This window comes from Sceloporus undulatus, chromosome 1 (genome assembly GCF_019175285.1).
Source record: "Sceloporus undulatus isolate JIND9_A2432 ecotype Alabama chromosome 1, SceUnd_v1.1, whole genome shotgun sequence".
NCBI lineage: Eukaryota > Metazoa > Chordata > Lepidosauria > Squamata > Phrynosomatidae > Sceloporus > Sceloporus undulatus.
The window spans coordinates 204352879-204377103 of NC_056522.1; the positions used below are offsets into that span (position 1 = coordinate 204352879).

The 24225-nt window shown below is 38.3% G+C and overlaps 1 protein-coding gene across 5 annotated transcripts in view; it reads left to right on the forward strand.

Annotated features, from left to right (window-relative positions):
- PDE11A (phosphodiesterase 11A) overlaps positions 1–24225 on the forward strand; it is a 206106-nt gene that overhangs the window by 167603 nt on the left and 14278 nt on the right. For all 5 annotated transcript variants that reach the window (XM_042445148.1, XM_042445145.1, XM_042445146.1 and 2 more), the window contains 6 exons: positions 2248–2338; positions 4837–4937; positions 9482–9559; positions 12520–12583; positions 16727–16801; positions 21338–21421. In XM_042445148.1, the coding sequence (XP_042301082.1) occupies positions 2248–2338; positions 4837–4937; positions 9482–9559; positions 12520–12583; positions 16727–16801; positions 21338–21421 (493 nt within the window). The remainder of the gene's footprint in view (positions 1–2247; positions 2339–4836; positions 4938–9481; positions 9560–12519; positions 12584–16726; positions 16802–21337; positions 21422–24225) is intronic.

Below are 24225 nucleotides of genomic sequence, written 5' to 3' on the forward strand. Positions count from 1 at the left end.
AGATAGATAGATAGATAGATAGATAGATAGATAGATAGATAGATAGATAGATGAAATCAAACAGCTTGTGGCCTTGATACTATCTCTGCCCTTGTGTGAGAGAGATGAAACACTGTTGTTTTTTCCTGTACAGTACTGGCATAGAAATCACAGAAGAGGCTGAACAGAAAACACATTGTGACACAGCATGTTGATGTATTGGTAACAGATGTTATCACCTCCATGAAAGGAACTGTGATTTTTATTCTCACCAGCTGATTCCTAAAATTGAAGCTAACATTACCTTCTGCTTTCCCACTTTACTTTCCAAGTGTTAGAGGAAAGCCTGATGAAAGAACAAGAGGCATGTGATTGAAAACAACATCACACCACAGCTCCCTGAAATTGCTGTGCTAAGACAACACTGCCATTTGCTCTGGGGAATGAGGTTTCCTAGTTGTTCTTTCCCTATCCCCCTCCCCTTCCTACTGCACCATGCCGGTAAAAGATTACTGCGTAGTGGCAGCTTTGTAACACAAGCTTCTAGGAAAGTTTACCTTATTCCAGCATAACCATTTTAAACCCACTCGCCACCACTACTACCAACAACAACAAAACCCTGTCCTTTCATTTTAGGCTGAATCCCAGAAGTGAAGTACTGGTGCACATTAATCTTTTGTGACAGTCTCATCCAATTATCCTCCACCTACCAACCATTCTTGTTTGTAATTAGATTTCAACTTTTAAGGATTCAACTTAGCATTTTAAATGATGTACAGGGTGTGTGTGTGTGTGTGTGTGTGTAAGTGTGGTAAATATTACATCAGAATTATTTTTAAACAATACATGTAAACATATAGCAGAAAGATGCAACCCTATTCGTACCTATCCAGGGATGTAGCCAGGATTTTAGGAATGGGGGGGGGGTTTTCCAGACTAAGTGCCACCATTATAATGGGGCTTGGGTGCGGCGGCGCAGCAGCATGCACCATTCATTTTTCTAATGGAAGAGGGGGGTCCGGACCCCAAGAACCCCTCCCCTTGGCTACGTCCCTGACCTATCTGGGAGTATGTAAACTGAATTTGCCAGACTTACTACTGAGAAGATGATTATAGGATAACACTGATGGCATTTTACAGGCTGAGTCTTCCTTATCCAGAATTCTGAAATTTGAAATACTCCACATTTCAAAATTGTCCACATGAGTGGCTGAGATAGTGACCCCTTTACTTTCCAATGATTCAATGTACATAAACTTTGTTTCATGTACAAAGTTATTATTAATATTATGTATAAAGTTAACTTCAGCCTATGTGTATAAGGTGTCTATGGTACATAAATGAATTTCATGTTTAGAACGGATGCCATCTCCATGATATCTCATTATTTATGTGCAAAAATTCAAAAACTCTGAAATTCAAAACACTGCTGATCCCAAGCATTTCAAGTAAGGGAACATGTATTTTCCTATATCTAATCTTGACCTCCTTGATGTTGCTCAATTATCTCAATTTACTGTTGTCACTGGCTTCACCTATTGTTGGCTATCTTTCCTTTTTTCCTACATCCCCAGTGTGCACAATCTGCCATGGTTGCAGGGGGAGCACTAGGGGATGTGCAGAGTGTGGGCTGCACCAGGTGACACTCTAAGCGGAGGTGACACCACTGTTCCCCACACATTGGCCTTTTGGCAGAAACGGGTTGTGATATTCACCTGCATCCCTTTAAAACGCTGGAGACAGTGTGAGGTGCAGCTCAGTGGGAGGAGAAAGGAGAGGCCTCAGGTTTAATTTTTTTAAAATAGAAATTTTAAAATATTGATTTTATTTTTAAAAATAATTCTTTTTAAATTTTCTTTAAAAACATCACATCTAACTAAATTTTTACTTTAACTACATGAAACTATGTACATGTAAACACATTTAGGTTGTGCATATGATATTGTAATTTAAAGGTCTAATTTTAATTTTGTTAGTTCTTTATGACACAATTATTGCCATTGCATTAAGTGATATACAGGAATTGCAACTTATGAGTAATATTAGTACAAAAAAATTTACTAAAGATTCTGTATAGTCTTCTATGGGAGGAGGTCAATGTAGCGTGGCACCATGAGTTGCTGCACCAGGTGACACCAACCCTAGTAAGGTGATTGCACACTTGGACAGCATTTCTCTGATAATCCAAAACATTTCAGGAGCATATACTAGAATTAGTGCTGACCCTTTGTCTCTATTGCATTTTTCTTTCTTTTTTTCTTTTTTAAGGATTGGATCCGCTTTGGCTCAACTCTATGGGACCTCTGCTACATTGGAGCACCATCATTTTAACCATGCTGTCATGATTCTTCAGAGTGAGGTACAGAGCCAGAGGAATAGCCAATCTCTTCATTTGTAAATATAAGTATCTGAAAACATTCCCATACAGAGGGTTCTTCATGGTAGCAGTTAAGAGACAAAGACCATAATCCTGCATCAGAGGTGTAGATACAATATTGTAGCTATGCTCCACCTCCTGCTCTGATTCCCAAAAGCCTCTTTAAAAGCCAGTTAGCTGTCATGAGTAATGGAATTTCACAGCACTGGTGAGTGAGATGCTGCAGGATGACATGAACACTTTGCTACTCACATCATCCTGCAGTGCTCTGCTCAGGTTTCAGAGGCATTTACAATCATGGCAATGGTAGTACTATTATAGATATGAATGGGGAACAGTTGCACAGTCGTAAGTCTAATTTATGACATTGTAGCTGACAGGATGCCTGACAGAGCTTGGAAAAGGTCCATTTTTAATGATACCAGCAGAGTCTGGCCATGTTGGCTGGTAGATTTTGTCAGTATGTCCAAAGCCTGACCACAAAAATGTGTGGAAAGGGGTCTTGTAGCACCTTTGAGACTAACTGAAATGAAGAAGCTGGTAGTATGAGCTTTCATGGACTTGAGCCTACTTCTTCAGATGCATGGAGGTAGAAGTAGACTCAAGTTTATGCGTCTCAGAGGTGCTACAAGTTCCCTTTCCTTACTGATTTTCTAGCCTAACATGGTTTTGTCTCTAAATTCTACCTCAAAAATGTAGTATGTCCAATGTCTAATCATGTCTTTATGCAACTTTTCTGTCCTTTATGCCGTAACAAAATTTTCTGCAATAAGGAAAACATTAAAAGAAACTGGGTGAAAACAAAAATAGGGCAGAAAGGAAGAATTAAGTTATTTGAAAGTAAAATTTGGCAAATGAGGCAGGGTCATGGCATTATGAAAGCCTCATCTAAAATCACTCTGAAATAAAGCATTAAGGCACATCTGATTTGTTGTATAGAAAAGCACCATGTTCACATGTAGGATAAGGATTCTGAGTTCTAGATTCCTTGGAGAGATATATTGTTGGGCTTTGTAATATGTCAAAAGCAAAACATCCTGGGATGTGGTTGAAGTGGTTCTGATTTTTTCTGTTTATACTATTAGTACTGCAATATTCTTGTATACATCTCCCTAGAATATAGGTTGGCATTTCCTTTGCCTTAATTAATGCAGTAATTGTAAACTCTATGATAAAATTGTCCCACATCCATCTTGGTATTCATAGTAAATAAGACCATTAGGCCAGAAGATACAATTATCTTTATTTTATGTGGTAAACTGTTGACTGGTATTCTTTTGCTAACATCCTGCTTCCTCAGCACTAAACAACCTTTTAATGAGTATCCTGTAAAGGAAGGAAGGAAAGAAGGAAGGGAAAGGGAAAGAAACAAGAATATCTGTGAAAGAAAAGAATGAGAACAATCTATGTGAATGATTGTTCTGCTAAAACCAGCAAAGAAATACCAAGGATTATATTATCTTGTATAGATTCCAACTTTACTGTTTAATTCCTGCAATCTTCAGTCAGATTAAACCACACATTCCAGATGGCTTTACAATGACACAATGGTAATAATTTGGTTTGTTTTAGGGTTAGGGTTAGGGTTAGTTTTTCCCCATTCTGCTCTCTGACCAAAAAGAGTAAATATCACAAAACTACAAATCCCAGGATTCCATAGCACTGAGCCATGGCAATTAAAGCAGCATCAAAAACCATTATTTCCACTGTGCAGATTAAATACAGAGTTTGCTCTGTATCACTTTTCCAAAAGTAAAAGTAACTTCATCTTTTGTATGATGGCCCCAGCTTCTCCTTACTTTTAGTACTATAGTGGTACTAATTTAAACACATACAGTATTCTGCACGAATGTGCCTCATGAATGGGAATCAGGGGGCCTTGTTCATGAGTTGCCCTTTTATGGGTAAGCATCTCAAAAGACTAGGCTGGGGTATATAGCCAGTAGTTGCTCCTCTATTTCTTTTTGTGCATGTTGGCTTCAAACAAATTCCATGAAAAGTACAAAGGAGGAAAGTTAATCCCTAAATAAATTTGTAAACCAATTCTTGGCATACATGCTGGGGAAATAAGTGTCATTGAAATTGAAACTTGTATCCATGTACATGTTTAGCTTTGGACCAGCAGCCTAAAAACAATCAAGTGAAGTATCTACCCAACAGACGTGACTCTGTTACGGAATAAGCCAAAGATCTCAAAACATCATTCCAAAGGCATTTGAGTAATGTTGTTCATCAGTTGCATGAGGCATATTTATGAGTGTAATATTTTTATTTTAGTGCCCATAATTTTAGTCTGAGAGAAAAATCCAGGAAAACATCTTAATTGCATTGGTTGATGGAAATGTTTTTGTCATGATTTCACTATGAATAAAACAAGGATTTGTTGTAATGATGACACACTTTGCAGAGTTATTGGGAAACCTTTCAAAAACCCTATATTGATTCTGAGCTATTTAGCTTTGCTATCTCTTTCATTATAGGGTCACAACATCTTTGCTAACTTGTCCTCCAAGGATTACAGTGACCTTATGCAGCTTCTGAAGAAGTCAATATTGGCAACAGACCTCACTCTCTATTTTGAGTAGGTATTGGCATTTTCTTGAATTTGACAAATGAAAATCTGAAAGAGCTCCAACCCCTGATGACCTTTTAAATACTAGTGAGGGCAGAGGGCACATAATACTAGAAGTTAGTATTCAATTATCATTTGAGTTATTTACTCTAGTGCTTTTTGCATTGTAGGCTTTGTGGATGTTGTATGTACAGTATGTTTAGCTATTTTCTTTTCATTTAAAGAAAAGTACAGTTTGCTTAATTTGTCAATTTAAAAACTCCCTGCTAATGGAAGACTAGCATTTCAGCAGACTAGTTTTTGTTCTTTATCCCTGTTACCTTCTGCTAGTTTCATTTCTGGTTTTGATAACGGAAGGGAGGGGGAACATCTATGTGTGAAATGGCCATCACAGGCCACATATACGCTCTTCTTGTCCTGCCCTGATATCATCTCTTAACAATATTTTTCAACAGATAAAATTAAATGTGTTTAGACTTCCCATCACCATCATTAGTGTTCATGTATGTTTAACCATCACTGACGTATAAAAAGTAATCAAGTGGAGCAAGGCCATGGTCAAAATCTGAAGGGTACCTTTGGCCACATGCCCTTAGCAACCTGTCCTCTTTTGGGTCCCTGCTACTTCAGCGGGCCTTAGGCTACATTTGCACTGCAGAAATAATTCAGGTTGACACCAGTTTAACTGCCATGGCTCAATGTTATGGAATTCTAGGAAGGGAAGTTTGTTGTAACACCAGAACCCTCTAACAAAGGGAGCTAAATGCACACAAAACTACAAATCCCAGAATACCATAGTATTGAGCCATGGCAGTTAAACTGGCATCAACTTGGATTATTTCTGCTGTGCAAACACAGCCTTGGTTAAGGTGTCAGCAATGGGAAGTGGCAGAGGTTTGAATCAGCACTTGATAGTAGCAACATAATCCTCCCAACAGTGCTCTGGAAAGATGCTACATCAGGAGCAAGTTAGTTGTTTGCAGTAGTGCTGGAGTCCCAACAATTTTCTAAAGATTGTTCCATGCTCATTTGGTCAGGTTTTTCTTCACAGAGTGTGCTTCTTGCTTGAGCATACGCTATCTTCCTCACTGGCCTGTCAGCTGTAGTTGTTAAAGGCATAACAACACAACAGAGGGAAGAGGGCAGCTGTCAACACTACCTGCCCACAATAGTTGGGTTGCCATAGATAAAACTGGAGAGGGCTCTTGTACATTTAGTAGTTGTGTAGAAGAGGGAATTTCAGCAGGTGTTGCATGTTGTGTGATGAGCAACACCTGCTGAAATCCCTACCGGCAACCCTAACTGTAGTGTGTCTGCACTACAGAAATAATCCAGGTTGACTTCACTTTAACTGCCAAGGCTCAATGCTATAGAATTCATGAAACTGCAGTTTTGGGGGAAATTTATCTTTCTCTGTCGGAGAGCTATAGTGCCACAACAAATTACGGTTCCCAGAATTCCATAGCATTGAGCCATGACAGTTACAGTGGTGTCAACTGGGATTAGTTCTGCAGTGTGGATGCAGCCCAAGTGATGGTATTGGGCCACAAGGTGTAGAGTGACTATAAACCTAGATGACTTTCAGAAAGGATTTAGACAGATTAAGACAGGATAGGTGTGATAATTACTAGGCTTGGTTTAAGTAAATGAGGCCTCCATAATCAGAGGTAGTATGACACCGAAACATGGTTGTTAGGAAGCAGTGGGTGTGGGGAGAAGTATGACTTAGCTTTTGCAGAGGCAGATCAAGTAGTCACTGTGGTAGAAGAGGGTGTTGGAGATGATCTGAACCTCTTCTTTGCCATCACAGTGTGACAGATTGTGATGCAGCGATCCTGTCTCAACATTCATGTTAACATGTTTGTGATTTGATTAGTCTTTGACCTTCTCTGTATGTTTCTTTAAAGCTTAACACTTACACGCAGAGGTACCACACCACACAGATGTATATGGATTTTGGCAGCGAATGCATATAATTGAAAGGAGTGCTGGTGAACCTGTCTATACTTTACGATGTAACACATTGCTCCTGGTGGGTGTGAGAAGGTCACATTTTGGTCACAGCTGAAGATTTTATTTCCTTGTTAATTGTTATACATTGCTAAAGGAAGACTAAACAATAAGGACGGAGGATTTTGAAATGTGATGCTGTTTTCTGGAGAAGGAAAAAGGGGTAATCAGTGGCAGGTTTTTTATTATTATTATTTAAATGAAACAAGGAGCCACTCACAAAAAGCACCTTGTGTAGTGCTGACACAATGCGGAGTTGCTTGTGAACAGTTAAGGATAAGATTGATTTAAAGCCTATGTGCCAGCTAGTCTAGGCTGTTAAAATTGTCATCACTGCAGTACCTATTCCCAGAGGGGTTGTTAGGCCATCATGCCATGAATCTGCATGAGAGAAATGAATTTTCCTTTCTGCCTGTGTGACTTTGCATTGTATTAGAAACTTTCTGTAACATGCAAACATTTCAATACTCTGAAGCAAAATGTGTAAGGAAAAAATGTGTATTATCTGAGACATCCTCAGTGGATTAAGAAGCTTTATAGTAAATAATCTGAAAGTTTATTAGATAATATTATTGTTTATAAAATAATATAATAATATTATTGTACTATACTATACTATACTATACTAATAATATTATACTAGTATTATACTATTAATATATGTATTAATAATAATTATTAGCATGTTTATCAATAATTAATAGTTATAAAATTATTAATACATTTATTAAATCATGTCATATTGGATTATATTAAATAATCCAAAATTAATTTAGAAAGTAATTTGCCTGTTACAGCCTACATTGATAACACCAACCTGCTATAGGATATACATGCCTAAATGGACAATATACATAGATGGAAAGTGGTCAAAGGTATTCCAGGGGATACATCACAGATTCTGACAATTAGAAAATATGCAAAAAGAGCCTGAATCAAAGATAGACCAGTGAATAGCAAGTCTCTACAAACCTATTCTCAGGATTACCTCTTGAAAATTAGCAGAAGTCATTCCATAGAGGACAGTCACTGGTGGAAATTGCATTTTTGAGCCTCTTTTCTGATATAGTAGGAAACCTGGAGGGGGGAGACAGCTGACCACTGTGATATAGTTCCTCAATTATGTTCTTCATAATTCACATAATCTTGCTGCACACAAGCTGTTAATATGTTGTAACATGTTATATTTACCACATGTTGTAAGTATTGTAGGCCACTCCAGGCTTTCTCTTAGCTGCTTTAGTCATATTACTCTATTGTGAATGGATTCTGAGATGTTCAGCAATGTGACATTCTCAGTGCACTTCATAGAAAATTATTTATATTTTGCTCATGGTGGGCAGCTGTTTCTCAGAATATATTTTTTGGTACAATGTGCCTTGTTTCTTCTTAGAAATACAATGACTTTCAATTAGATGCTAGCTTTCCTAAGTATAAATTGGGGAATGCCTGCCACCCTTGAATTGCTAAACAATATGATATCCAAGTATTCTCATAAATATATACAGTTGTCCCTCCACATTTGCGGCTTTGACCTTGCAGATTTGATTATTCACAGTTTTGAATAATATATTCTCTCTTGGAATCTCTAAGTCCTCCAGTGCAGTTCAGCTGGGAGTTTACCATAGAGCTGTGCTGGAGAATCTAGAAGTTCCTAGAGAAAACACTTCTCTAGGCATTTCTGGGTCTTCCAGCAGGATTCTATGATCAGCTTCTGGCAGGTGTTGACCACAGAGTTGCACTGGAGGACCTGGAGGTTCCTAGAGAGGTGCTCTCTTAGGTAAAAATAATAGTGTTTTTTAATTTGTAGTTTTTCCATATTCATGACAGTACTTCACATCTAACCACAGCGAACGTGGAGGGACCACTGTACTTATTTACAGTCTCATATGTACCTGTCTTTCTTCGAAGGAACTCACAGTGGCATACAAAGGAGTACCCCATTCATTCTCCCATCCACCTTGATACCTTGTTGATTTACTTGGTACCTCACTGATTTTAAACAATGCAATTTTTCCTACCTCAGGTTATTTTTTATATATGGCTTAGTTTTAATTAATGCATATCAATTTAAAAAATGAAAATTTCACAAACTAAAATTGATTGTGATGAATTAGCACAAGACCAAAACCTAGGGAAGGTTGTATCATTTTAAGCAGCTGAAAGCCCTCCATATTTTAAAAATTCTAACATCATTAAAATACATTTCATCTTTCTTTTTAAAAAAAGTAATAAGGCTCCATCATTTATTTCTTTGTTGCCAGTGTATAATCAAGGAACTATGAAATTGATGGGCTGCCATAAAACTCGTCCTGCAATTATAATTTTTTAATTTGAATAGTCTGAAGCAGAGACAGGCTGGTCCCTAGGGGTACCAACACTCTTTGAAATCCTGCTCATTGTAGAGAGATGCAAGCCGTTATAGTACTTTCTGAACTTAACAACTTGTGAGAAGGACAATATCTTTACAGAAAATATTAGTGAAAAGTATTACACCCTAGTCATAAAAGTGTATTTCTTTCCTCTGGTATGTTTTGTTGTAGGAAGAGAACTGAATTTTTTGAACTTGTCAATAAGGGTGACTACAACTGGAACATTAAATCTCAGAGAGAGATATTTCGGTAAGTCACAGCCCTCTCTTGCTTGAAGTCCATGAAGTGATTTCAATAATGCTGGGAAGAGAATCTAGTGGCAGTAACAAAAGATCTTATTGGGTAGTTGAAGGCTTTCACGGCTGGCATCCATAGATTTTTGTGGGTATTTTGAGCTATGAGGCCATGTTCTAGAGGAGTTTTCTCCTGATGTTTCACCAGCAGCCGTGGCTGGCATCTTCAGAGAATGCTGGCATGGAAGAAAGTAGGGTATATATACTGTTGGTGAAGAGGAAGTGATCTGCATATTAATCTGTGTGTTGTTCTGTTGTTGAATGGCATGGCCTCAGGGTGTCCATTTCATTAATGACCCATTGTTTGCTGGGAAACCCCCCTCACCCTGGGTGGTTTGCATTTGCATTTGCTGGCAACATAACCGAAAAAGAAAGAAAAGCCATCAAGGACCTCAGTTCAGACCCAGAAATTATCATTCTCCCAGCAGACAAAGGCAATGCCACAGTAATCATGGAAACATAACAATACAAACAAAAAATCAAGGAACTCCTGGATCTTGCAATATACAAAAAACTGAAACATGACCCAACCACCAAAATCACTAGGAAAATGAACACCCTGATCAAAAAATCCTCCATTCAGCCAACCACAGACCAAAGTTTATGCAAATCTGAGGCTCTCCCACCAAGACTGTATGGACTTCATAAGATCCACAAGGATTAAATTCCACTCCAAGCCATAGTGAGCGCCATTGGATCCCCCACATATGACTTGGTCAAGTTTTGTCCATACAATTACAAACCCATACAAGACCCCCCCCCCCAAATTACGTCAAGAACTCAGCTCACTTCATAGAAAAATCAACAAACTCAAACTCGGAGACATACTAATCAGCTTTGATGTGATCTTCTTGTTCACCAAAGTTCCCAAAACAGACACCATGGCATTCATCTGACAAATTTTTCTGGAAGACATCACAACCCTGTTTGAACATTGCCTTACCACAAGCTACTTCCAGTGGGACAATGGATTCTATGAGCAGAGAGATGGGGTAGCCATGGGAAGCCCACTGAGCCCTGTTATAGCAAACTTTTACATGGAACGTTTTGAAAAGTAAACCCTGGAAACAGCACCAAAATAGACCACAACATGGTTCCGATATGTGGATGACACTTTCACCATTTGGAGTCACAGAGAAAAAGATCTGGCTGTGTTTTTGGACCATCTGAACAACATCCACTCAAACACCAATTCACGATGGAAAAAGAAACGGAAGGAGCATTGCCATTCTTGGATGTCCTGGTCATCCGCAAACCAAACAAACGGTTGGGCCACACAGTATACAGAAAACCTACACAAGAACCATCAAGAGCTGTGCATGTGAATGGCAGATGGGATTCAGAGGCTGTACAGTAAGTCGAAGGGTGCGTGGTTGCTCAGCCTAGCGTAGGTCCATGTGGAGATCTACTACACTTCACTGAGCCATGCAAACAAGCAAGACCTTTATTGTAATTTAACAGTTTGCCATTATACATAGTTGAAACTCAGCAAATACATTATTACAGTATTGCACAATTTAAAGCTGTTCCATCACAGCCAGACAGCCAAGCAGCTGAGCTATATAGGACTGCAGACACAAAACCATGGTAGCCAGCTTTGTCGCTGCCTAAGGATGATGCCGTTTTCTGTGGAAAAGCAACAGAGTGGATGTGCAAGAATGAGTCCTTTAACCTTTTCCCGCCCTTTACGTTTCTTCTGCAACACTCCCCATCCACTGCCTTGCTGCTGCTTCTCTCATAATATTTCAGACAGACAAATTTCTGGAATTCTGTGGCTGGAGACGGAGAATAGCTTAAGTGGGGAGAAAAGCAGAGGTGGGGAAAGTGTAATGCCTCCCCCTCCTGCCACTTGTATCTTCACTACAAACTGCCTCCTCTCAAAGCATAAACTCTACCACCCATAATGTCTGGTTTACAAGCATACCCACACATCTCGCCAACAGATACATGGACCCCAAGATGATCCCATAATTTCTAAGGTCATCTTGGTGGACTTTACCACAACCACTTCAGCCAAAAAGAAACTCCAAACCACCCCCTCCAAAGGCTGCTGGATAGACACAGAAGCATCATTAACCAAGTGCTCTCCTGTGGGTGGGGTACACATAGTTATGAAAAGAGCTATTCATGAGATGGGAAGTATTCTTAAATCTTTGTGTTTTAGCCAAACCATGGGTCATTTCCTATTTTTCCATATTGTTTCAGTCATCCCTGACTTTAGAGCTGGCGCAGTATGTTTGCCATTTCAATATTTCTAATGCCCTTGCTCTTTATTTGGACTTTCTCATAGTTTTATATGCTTTGTGTACTGTACGTAAATGCTTTCTCCAGGTGAATACTTCCTTTCTCCTAATACTTATAAAATATAACTGTAGCCAGATATTAAACTACAGAGAAACAGTGTAGTCCTCATAGTAAATCTTGAATTTTTATTGCAGATGAACTGTAGAAACTGCTTAAAAAGTGTCTAGAATGCCTCTGGTTATAGCTTTTCTTTTACCACGGTAGTCACTTATAAGTAGGCAAATAGATTAGCACAATCTGTATTTATTATATAATAACTTTTTTTCTTACATTATGGCAAAAATCCAGCTGCCCTATATATTACAAATATGACTTTATTAGTCAAAGTGCAGCAAAATTAGTAGCTAGTCTGCAGTGATACATGTTTCTTTGGTAGCATTCAATGGATAGCATTGAAAATTCATTATCTGATTATCTATAATGCATTAGCCTTCCTATAGTTAATGACATAAAACAGTGCTGACTATTGAAATTCCAAGCTGCGCCATCACTTCTATAAAGGAAGAAGGCACTAATTCTGACTGTTTAAAACAGATTATGTATCCAGGGTGAATTTGTTTAGAAAAGCAACAAAGGTTTGCTCAGCTTGTATTGTTCATTTCTGTTTTTCAGATCAATGCTAATGACAGCCTGTGACCTTGGAGCTGCGACCAAACCATGGGAGATTTCAAGACAGGCAAGTCATGATTAATAGCAGGGCAAGAAAGAGGAGGTACTGATGCAGCCGTTTTCCCAGGAACCTGACATGGAAAGGGCCAAATTTGCAATCGATTTACAACAGTATTGCTGCTTTTAAAAATAGCACAGATTTTCTGCTCAGTGTGGTTTATTAGCCAGGATTTTTGTTGTTCTTGTTTCCTTGATGGCACTGAGTAATATTAATGCATCCAAAGAGCATCTGATTCTGTAAGCCTAGCTTCATGATGAAGTCTTATTCTTTATATCTGAGACTTGAAAAAAGAACAGGGATGTCGAATTATTTTGTGACAGCTCTTAAAATCCCCTCTGATCATGAAATATTGAAGACAAGTGTCTTGTGTGGAGATTTCTTTGGATCTTTGGAGATTTCTCAAATCTTCAGAGCTGTTGTTTAAGTCAGTTTCTGGGAACAGCCAGATGGTTGTTTTTAAACCTGGACATGTATTTAATTCACAGGAAGAAGAGATGAGAAGGTAAAATGGATGCACAACCATTTCAACCCTGACAGCTGCATAGAGTATCAACTCAATACGCAGACTGTTAAACACACACACACAGAGACACACACACACTGTGGGAAGAAATTAGGAGGTTTACACCTCTCCTATCTGCCTTTGGAGATCTAGAAATTGCTGGAATATAAATGAAAGGCCCTCCCCTATCCCTCAAGAACAGGAAAACAATGATATCAGAAGCCAAGGAACAGAATCCCTGTTTCCAAAATGCATGGGGTTCTTTCAGTTTCAAGAGGTGTACAGAGATTGACCAAAGGCTGCATGCAGCTGCTGGATTGTGCACTCCTTTGGTAAAACCATGCCTTGTTCTATTGTGTTTGAGATATTTTGACATTTCAGGTCCATATAAAAGGCTCTTCATATATGAATGGATGTCAAGGAGACATGTCTCTGATATACTAATTTTGTATAGGCAGGATTTATTCTTTTCACATGGTGAAGCATCCAACTATGTGCTTTTCTCACATCCATAAATCTAAGGCAACATAAAATAGAGACAGTTTTGGTACCTGTTTTGCTCCTTGGGTGAACTGGGTTCCTACATGTGCAGTAGAATAAGGTGTCAGAAACATGAAGTGTTAGAAAACATAATGATGCTGCCTATGAAGAATGCCAGTTTGAAATTTGCCTGTGAATTAAAAAAACAAACAACTCTTTGTGAGTTTTAAAACAAATGAACCCTACTCATCTGGAAAAATGATTGTAATTCAAACCTTTTCTTGCCAGATTTTTTCTATTTGCAGGGAGATAATTGAAAAATGTTATCCCACAAACTTGCATTCCAAATCAGACAATCCAAAAGAGGCTTCTTTACTAGCCCAGGATTTGTCACTTCATTTTCCTGGGTTATAAACCCAGCTGTAAAGAAAACAATAGAGGTCACATGGGCACCATTTTAGGATTTTATCACACAGGAAAAGTCCGGGGTTTAAACAGTCATTTTCTTGGGAAAGTTGCTCAGTCACAGTGAAAATTTTGACACAATGTTGTGATTAAAGAGGACTTATCCCAGGAATAACCAGCAGCAAATAATTCACAGGGAAATATAGTGAATGATTTGTTGCTGGTTATTCCCTGGTTATTCCTAGGATAAGTCCTCTCTAATTGTGATGTGTGTGAAAATCTTCACCACGATCGCATGACTTTACCAGGAAAATGACTGTTTAAACCCTGGATTTTCCCTGATTTTCCCCACATGTGATAAATTCCTTAGTGGTGAAGAGAACATCAACTGTCAAAGTGTCTTGTACATAAGAAGAGCCCTGCTGCTGGATCAAACCCAAGACCAATCTAGTCCATTGTCCCACTTCTCACAGTGGCCATGTGGGTGCCTGTGAGTGGTCCACAGACTAGAAAGGAGCAGAATGATACCCTCATGCATTCCCTTTAATTAGTATATTAATAGAGGCATGCTACCTTTGATACCGGTAGTGATACACAGCCATAGATACTAGTAGCTATAGCCTCCATGAATTTGTTTAATCCTTTCTAAGGTTATCCAAGTTGGTATTCATCATTATATATTATGGAAACAAATTCCAGAGTTTAACTATGCACTGTGTGAAAAAGTACTTCTTTTCTTTCTGTCCACTTTCATTTGGTACTTGAATCCTAGTCTGTTTGCAAAATAGTGCTACCACAACTATTCCCTGAAAGCATATAGAAAAAAACAACAACCCTGAACATCAATTATTATTAACTTTGTAGAAGAGTATTGCCTATTTTGAGAAGTTACACACATATCTTTAGCTTTATTTCGTTTAGATTGATGGTCCAACCCACCTTGAAGGCCACTTAAATCAATGGAATAGATAAAACATCACAAAAGTTTTGAAACTATCTTAAAACTAGATGTTCGTGAGCAATGGTGATATGAAAATGTATGTAGACAGGTCTGAAGAAGGCTTCTACATATTTCCAGACAGTAGTTTTCTGGACCTTACCAGGAGATGCTGAGAACAGAGCCTGGACTTTTTGCGTGCAGAATATGTGCCCTACTGCTGAGCTATAATCCTTACTCAAAAGTTACCTGTATAGTAACCCCAAATGCACAACATAGCTGACTGCATGTATTAGCTTTCACATGCTAGCATAGCAGCACTATGTTGGGGTTTATTTGCAATGAAGAAAGCTTTGGCAGCAATCTACCGTATATTTCCCCTCTCCCTCCCGAGGTTAACGGCATTTTGCAAATTGTTTTTACAAAGCTAGATTTATTTGCCCACATGGAACTAGATATAATAGTTCCTTTCCCTCTTTCACATTTCACTGAACAAGTAAGAGCCCTTGGACATCATGGTTTTTCCATTCCCATCTCAATTCCCATGAAGGCATCCCCATGAGAATATGAAGTGTGCATAGTGCTGACATAAATTTATGAAGTGAATTCAAGCATACATAGAAATTCACTTCCTGTAATCAATAGCATGCATACTTGTCTTCAGTCACACAAGGCATTTTAAAGAGAGTATTGGCAGGCCTGTATACCCTAAAGGCCAGATCCTGTCTGATCTTGGAAGCTAAGCAGGGTCAGCCCTAATTAGTTCTTGGATGGAAGACCGCCAAGGAATACCAGATACTGTAAGATATACTTCGGAGGAAGGACCTAGCAAAACCACCTTTGAATATTCCTTGCCTTAAAAAAAAACCTTATGAAATTCATAGGATCACCATAAGTTGACGGATGACTTGAAGACACATACATGCACACACTGACAGATAATAAACATGTTAAGTCCATGCAAATTTCACTGGTTCAGACTTGAGGGGAACAGTAAGGCTTGTTTTACAGAAGTCAAACAGAAAATGGCTCTGCTACATGCCAGCATGGTGTAGTGGTTTGAGTGTTGGTCTATGATTCTGGAGAGCAGAGTTTGAATCCCACTAGGTGCCCTTGGCCAGTCACACTCTCTCAGCCTCAGAGAGTGGCAATAGCAAATGCCCTCTGAAGAAAGGTGCCAAGAAAACCCTGTGATAAGTTCACTGTAGGGTCGCCATAAATCAGAAATGACTTGAATGCACAACAAACATGGTGCATTAAATATAACAGATAATTTGAATTCTGCATGCACTTTATTGACCTTGGTTACAAGATGGATCAGGACCATTCCATGTGGGTAGGGCAGGTTTAATCCCTCCTTCATTTCAGTGTTTATTTGAGAGAGAGAAACTAGCAGGAAAACGATTTAAAACTTCTCCACTCACACATGTTGGATAATCTTGCTTGAATGTGCCTGCTTACTTGTATATGAAAAAAGGAAGACATCTAACAGTACACCATGCATTTAAGATAACATGTAGTTTTACTAGAGACTCATATATTGGTCCACTCTTGGATTTAGCCTAATCCTAACTGTACCACTGTGCTAGCTTTCTTCAAAATGTCTGCATTTCCCCCCCAGTAATTTCAAAATGATTTGAAAGCATATTCTAGTAATGTGAATTAGTTCACGATGAGTAGGCTTTAGGCTGTTTTGATATGTTGGTCAAGGACTGTAAGCAGTGGTAAACTTAATCTCCTTCCTTAACCAGGCAGTTGCATTAGGAAATCTGTTACTTTTCTCAAACAGCATAAAACCTAATAGATTATTTGATATGCATTTTAGGTAGCTGAACTGGTAACCAGTGAGTTCTTTGAACAAGGAGACAGAGAGAGATCTGAGCTCAAACTCACACCTTCCGTAAGTTTGTTGCCCGTTTTGGAAATTTATTGCAGAATAGGAAAACTGTGAAAGACATATATTATAAATAAACCAGTAGTTACTATTTTTATTCTTTTTCAAATTTACTTTATTTTTTATTATTATAAAACAGAAAACACAAATGTGGGAAATTCAAAAGCAAGGAAAAAGAAAACAGTGTCCCCCAGAAAGAATTAACAAGGACAGGTATTAAAATTATGCTTACTGTTTTCTTATATAATAATAAAACTTCGGTAATAATAAAATAAAAAATAGTTACCATTTCAGTTCAAAGAAAATCAATATAGTTTTCGTTAAAATGTAAATGAACAAGTAAAGAAGATCAGAGAACATAAGATTGTATTTCTAAGCTGTAAAAGTTTATTTGGTCATAAGTTTTATCATGTTGCTAAATTTGACATTTGTGAATCAAATTTTTCCAGGGCATCTTATTTGAATTGGAGATAACTTGACTTCTAGGTGCAAGTATAGTTTCAAAGTTGGTTTGACATTTTGTTTTTCCGTCAGTTTTATTCAATATATCTTTCAAGATATATATTCAATATATCTTTCCTGAAACAAACACATAGTATTGGCTAACAACAAGTTTAGTAACAATGGAATGGAGGTTGGAAACATTACTTTTTTGGAGTACAGTTCACAGAATCCCCCAACCAAAGTGATAATTGGCAGTGCTGGCTGGGTGATGTTGGGAATTACAGCCTAAGAAGTAAGGTTTCCACATAACCTCTTCAAGCGGTTGACTGGGGATTAGACCAAAAAAGTGACTTTTTCAAGCTTTTCATGGAAAATTTTTTGAACTGGTAAGGCCAGCAAAATTAGTTCAATACATCATTCTTGCATGACGTGCGGAAGTGGTTTTCAGGCTTTGCAGATGGTGACTACTATTACTACTTCACTTTTATTATTATTAGTTTTATTGATTTCCAACTTTTTTATCTATCAATTTGCTATATAAAGGGAATCCTGTTCATTAGTTCAATAAAATGATATTTGAAACCTATTTAAAAGAGGACCAGAGGGAATCAGCCATTTTCCCTTTGGCAGGGAGTTCCATAGATGCAAGGCCACTACTGAAAAAACACTGTTTCTTGTATTCGCCAATCCAAATGGTTTTAAGAACACCAGTCTTCAGGCCCAGACAGTTTTGTATGCAGGAGGGCAACCATTTAAGGTTTTATCATTCAACACCATGAGTTTAAATTGAGCCCAGAATGAAATTAACCAGATCAGTTGATTCATAAAACACACTACTAATTGGTCTATTTTGCTTCAAACATTTGGTTCCCTCAAGCATTCACACAATTACTCCCTGGACCATTTGCAGTTTCCAAACCATCTTAGAAGGCAACCCCATGTAAAGAGTGTTACAGTTGTCTAGTTCAGATGTAATTACAGCATGAGTAACTGAAGCCAGGTACCCTGACTTTAGATTGAGTTAAGGCTGCCATAAAAACCTACACTGCTAAAAGACAATCCTGGCTACCACAACCACCATTTGTACATCCACTGCTAGTCCTGAGCATAAAAGGACTCCTGGTTTGTCAGGAGAAGCGTAACTTCATTCAGAACCAGAATTAGAGGTACACCTCCATTCAGATCTAGCTACACTTTAATCCTTGCCCACAGTACTCTCTCATTTTTGGATCAAAGTTCACAATGTTCATGGTTATCCATCTCCATACTAACCCAAAATACCTGTTGAAGTGTACCAGCACCTCCCTTGAATTTGAGGCTGACGTTTTAATACACCTAGCCTAGGAGACAGGAGCTCTGAAGAAACGTTCCGCCAAACAATAACCGCATGGAAGATAAGAACATACAAATTACTGTGTTTTGTTGCTAGTATTTCCTAGTTTTCCTCGTTTGACAGATAGCTTTCAAACCAAGGGGGCCAATCACACATTTTTTTAGTCCTGAGGACATGCAGATCATCGCGCTGATGCATATTGGGATCATTGTTCCCGAATCTCTCAGAGTCATTTTACTCCTTATGTTATTCACACATGCCATCATTTAGGATAAAACTGAGCCGTTTCCATTCCCCTGAATGCTACAGAGCAATCCGAATCAATTCAGAAGCTTATTCACATTGCTGAAGATGTGGATGGATGTGGATTTTTCAGGAAAACTTGGGGAAACACCCAGTATTAAATATTCTGGGTTAAGAGGGGGGTTTTGTAGCCCCCCTCCCCCGCTAAAGTGCAGTGAGTGCATTTGGAGCAAGGATTTAACCTGGATTCATCCTGAATTATTTTCGTAGTACGAGTGGGGCCCCAGATTCAGATTCTGCAAACTTCAAATGTACTGCTGCTAGATAATCTTATACTCTAGATATAATTGTCTTATAGGGGAGAACTCCCTTTAGATGGTCTTCTTGATTATTTCAGTTGTGAAGCACCTGTCTGATATGTCTCTTCTCCCTCTCCCTCCACTGGCTTTCTCATTTTAAACTCACTTAAATCACGGCACCATCATGACATCAAGAACAAAACAGAGTTTGCTTCTGCCCTTATGCTAAAAACATTAGCTTTGAAGATAGGTTACCTTTGATATTTTTTTTAAAAAATCACAATAATGAAAAAGCATCTGTAACCATGTACACATCAGTTGCCCCTCCAACTATAAAAAGTTCTAAAAATACAAATAGATGCTGCATTGAACTAAATATTAGGAAGAATATCTTGATGGTAAGAGCAGTTGGTGGAGTCTCCTTTTTTAAACAGATGTTATATGGCCATCTGTCAAGAATGCTTTGATTGTGTGTTCTTGCATGGCAGAGGGTTGGACTGGACAGCCCTTGGAGTATTTTCCAACTCTATGATTCTAAGCAGTGTCAGTCACCAGTGGGAACCAGTATGTAGCCTCATCACCTGCTACTCTCTAGGTGGATAGTTTGGGGCCTCTTAGGTTAGGGGCAATGTACATGAGCCCCAAATTCTAGCTAAATGACACAGTTACTGCTATGCTGTACTAAAACCAGTGTTTGAAGAAATACACTCTGTTGATCATTCACTGAGCCAGCAATCTCATACATGTATACCTCAGTTAATGAAGTAGATGAGTTGCTAGGCATTGTTTCTTTAATGGAAAATTTGGTTTTCAAGGCAGAAATAAATGGGAAAAATAGAAACAGGCACCTGCACTACAAAAAAGGAAGAGGAGTTAAAAATTTATCAACTTTAGGAAACTTTTAATTCAAACCTAACAACATACACATGTGAAATGAAACATCTGGTTCAGGAAAGCTTTGCCTAAGGAAACAAAAATTTTGAACTCTCTAGAGATCACCTGAAAGCGTCTTTGAAAATGCATCCATGAATTATTTTTTGCTTTCATTAGCCTCTAATTCTTATGATTTCCATTTTGATAGCCAGACATATAGATCTATACTTCTTTGACCTGCTTGGCAATGGTTTGTGAGGCAGGCTTATCTGCTTTCTCCTTTTTTCTCTTCACACATGCTCAGTAAGGGATTCTGGAGGCAGCTGCTGTCAACCTTGCCTTTTGTAGGAAAGCACACATAGCTGTAGTAGGATTGACTCGAGTAGAATTCTGCTTTTTTCCAGCTCAAGCTTTTATTGCATTGTTTACTGCAGACACACTATTTCAACCTGACGCTGAAAGTCTGTTTTCTCCAGCACTCCATAACCAGCTTCCCAAAAACATACAGCTAGACAAAGAACAAAGAGGAAAATTGTTGCTGGGTATGCATAAAAGGACTTTGGCTATATCTATACACTGCAGATTTAATGCAGTTTGACACCTCTTTAACTTCTAGGGCTCAATGCTTTGGAATTTTGAAATTGTGGAATTTGTAGTATCATGAGAAATTTGCCTTTTCTGTCACAACAACAAAGTATAAATCTCAGGATTCCATAGTTTGGATCTATGGCAGTTAAAGTAGGTTCAAACTGCATTAATTCTGCAGTGTGACAGCAATCTTTATAAAAATGTTGCTTCTTTACTAACTGAGACATGCCTTTATTTTTTTGCTTAGGAGAAAGTTTCATTATATTCAGTGGGGTTATATCGGAATAGGCATTTGTAAAACTGCACCTCATTGCCTTCTACAAGAAGAAGGAATAGTGAAGAAGGAAAATGGGGAAAGGAAGGAACAGGGAAAGAAAGAGTTTTGTGCTTGGGGGGGTTTAAAATCTCCCATCCCACCGTTCCCTGCTGAATCTGCCAGCATAACTACCAACAATATATGGTATATGTGTTCAGCATAAAGGAATTACATGTTTATAACAGTCAAATAAATTAAACATACATATGCCATAAATAGGGCCAGAGAATAAATGCTTTATTTTTCATCCTAGACAAAAGACAGGGAAGTGTGTCTAAAGATTGATTATGGTTTTTGAAGTCTTTGGTTTGTAACAACTTGCTGTTAGATCCAACGTGTTAGATGAAGCAACATCTGTAAAATACTCCAGAGCCATAAAGTATGACATATTCTTCCTCTCTTTCCTTTCTCTTCCTCCTAAAAACAACAACACCATTTCAATTCAGGCTATTTTTGATCGGAACAGGAAAGATGAACTGCCTCGATTGCAGCTGGAATGGATTGATAGCATCTGCATGCCTCTCTATCAGGTAAGTTTACATATTGCTGCTACAGCACTGGAAGATTGACTAGCCTTGCCTCCCCGCACAAGGGAAAGGACGGAGATGATGTAACACTTTTGTGGGAGATTTCAGCCTTTGAATCTGTGCAATTTGCCACAAACTTCATTTGTGTCACTTTTCTCTTAAGGGGCAGAAAAGAAGGCCAAAATACTTATAACCATGTGAGATAAGTGAATGCTGTTAGGGCACAATTAGTATCATTTGTCAATAAGAGGAAAAAACCAATAACCAGATAATCCCCATTATCCCTTTTCCATTAGTAAAGTTTTTGAAGGTATTTTACATACCCAGTGGGCCCTTGGTATCCACTGGAGGTTGGTTCCAGGACCCCCTATTGGATACTAAAATCCGTAGATGCTGATGTCCCATTAAACACAGTGGATAGTAAAACGATGTCCCTTATATAAAATGGTAAAAATCAAGGTTTTTAGAATTAATATATTCTTTGAATATTTTCAAAATGTGTATGCTTCAATCTGTGGATGAAGAATCTGTGGATAAGGAGGGCTGACTATATTGTCTTTGGTCCAAGGATTGCATGACCTACAGCAGCTGATCCTCCTCCTCCTGGTGACGATGATATTGTTATAGTGTGTTAATTTTTTCCCCATTTTTAAATACAACACAAATAATTTTGCTTTGCTTGTGAAACTTGCTGACCTGGGCTATACAAAACAGCTATCAGATGAGTCAGGCGAGATATGCTGTTCAAACAAGAAAGCATATAATCCCATTGCAGGGATCCAGTAGTATGTCACATAGGATTCTTTAACATGTGCGATGGAGGCATGTGGGGGGGGGGGAGAGAAAAAGGGAGAGAGTGGGAGAATGAAGGAGTGAAATAGTGCACATCTTGCACATAAAGATTGGAAGTCACTCCCTAGGAAGGCCTGCATAACCCCCTTTCTGACATTTTTCCACAGGTAGGCAAAGACTTGTTTACCTAGACAGGCATTGAGTGGATCTGTCTTTTAAATTTATGACTCATCTAGATACCTTTTTATATGTTGATGCTCATGATTGATTTTATCTGCTCTTGTTTCTCCTTCTGTGTTATCAGTTTTAAAAATATTGTTCTTGCCTTTTTAGAGTAATATAGATTATTATTACCATTATTAGCTGCTTAAGTACTGTATGAAGAAGGTAGGGTATAAACTGAATAAAGGAGTAAATAAATCAGGACTATTAACTTTTAGACCATAGTTTCTGTTCTAAGACTATATATTAAATGTATAGTGGCATTATAGTGGGCCCTTGTTATATTCCTTGATTTGGTTCCAATATCCCCCATGGATAACAAAATCCATTTATGCTCAAGTCCCATTAAATATAATGACATAGCAAAATGGGGTCCTTTATAAAAAATGGAAAATCAAAGTTTGATATTTGAAATTTATACTTTTTTTGAACATTTTCAAACTGTGAATGCTTGAATCCGTGTATAAAAAATCCGTGCCTAAGAAGGGCCAACTGTACAAAGAAATGAAAGATTTTTGTATAATTAGTGGTGCTTGCCTTTGCCACAGTTATTTTGGGGGAAATGGATGCTACCTAAGACAAATGCTACAGCAACATAATTGCCTCAACCAACAGTCTGTAGCACAACTTTACTTACCTGGTAGCTTCCAAATGTGTTAGACTAGCATTCTCATCACTTGTAGTGCAATGTCTTTAATGGACGTCCAGCTAGAAAAGGCTATCCTAGAGGTTTACTGCCAGCACAGAAGCTTTACTATTTGTATGGATTTTTCTTGTTCGTAAGCACTGCTCCTTTCACTTTAACAGAAATACAAAGTGGCCACTTGACTGAAATGAACAGAGCACCATGTACGTATAAGGCTACATGAAATCTGTTCACAAGAATACATGCTGCTTTCTGGACTGGAACAAAATTGTTTTGTGTTTTATTCAAGCTCTTGTTACCTGTCACCAACAGCAACTCCTCTATGTTTGTTTATTTGAGCCAGAAGGAGGAGGTGTGATGGTAAGCAGGCATGTTTGTGTGTATGTGCCTTCAAGTAGCCTGTCAACTTATGGCAATCCCATGGGTTTTCCTAGGCAAGGTTGTCAGAGGAATTCCTTCCTCTGAAATATAGTCTCGAGGACCTGGTGTTTGTTGGTGGTCTCCCCTCCAAGTACTAACTAGAGCTGACCCTGTTTAATTTCTAAGATCAAATGGAATCTAGTACCTTTAGGATATTTAGACCCCATAATATGTAAAAAATGCTGTCCAGTGATTCCATGGCCATAGAACTGTGTCATATGCTTCAGCTCAGTATAACCATCTAGACTACTGAGTAGAATTCTGAATTTTATAAAGAAGCTATCAGTTTGCTAACGATTAAATGAAGGAAGCTGGAGTTATAAATATGCAATTGTTTCTGTTTGTAATTATACCTTAAATTAAAAATGTACAGAGCATTTGTACATTTGTACACAACTTACATGACTCTTATCTCCCAACAATAATTAACAAAACAGCACTTGAGGACTGTGTTGCTGAAAAAAAATCACAGCAAAAGAAAAATACATCAGAAACCTAGGACTTAACATTGGCATTACTGTAAGTGTGCCTTCCTGAAGAGATAATTTCATAACCAGGACCATCACCAAATAGGTCTCTTACCAAGAATGGGGGCCAACTCACGTCAGACAATTTGAAGCTGGAACTCATAGTAAATGCTTGGATGCGTAAATCAGCAAGTCGCTTGATGTAGGAAAGTATCCCATGTCTTAATAATCTTAGGCCTGTTACAGACAGCCAAAATAAA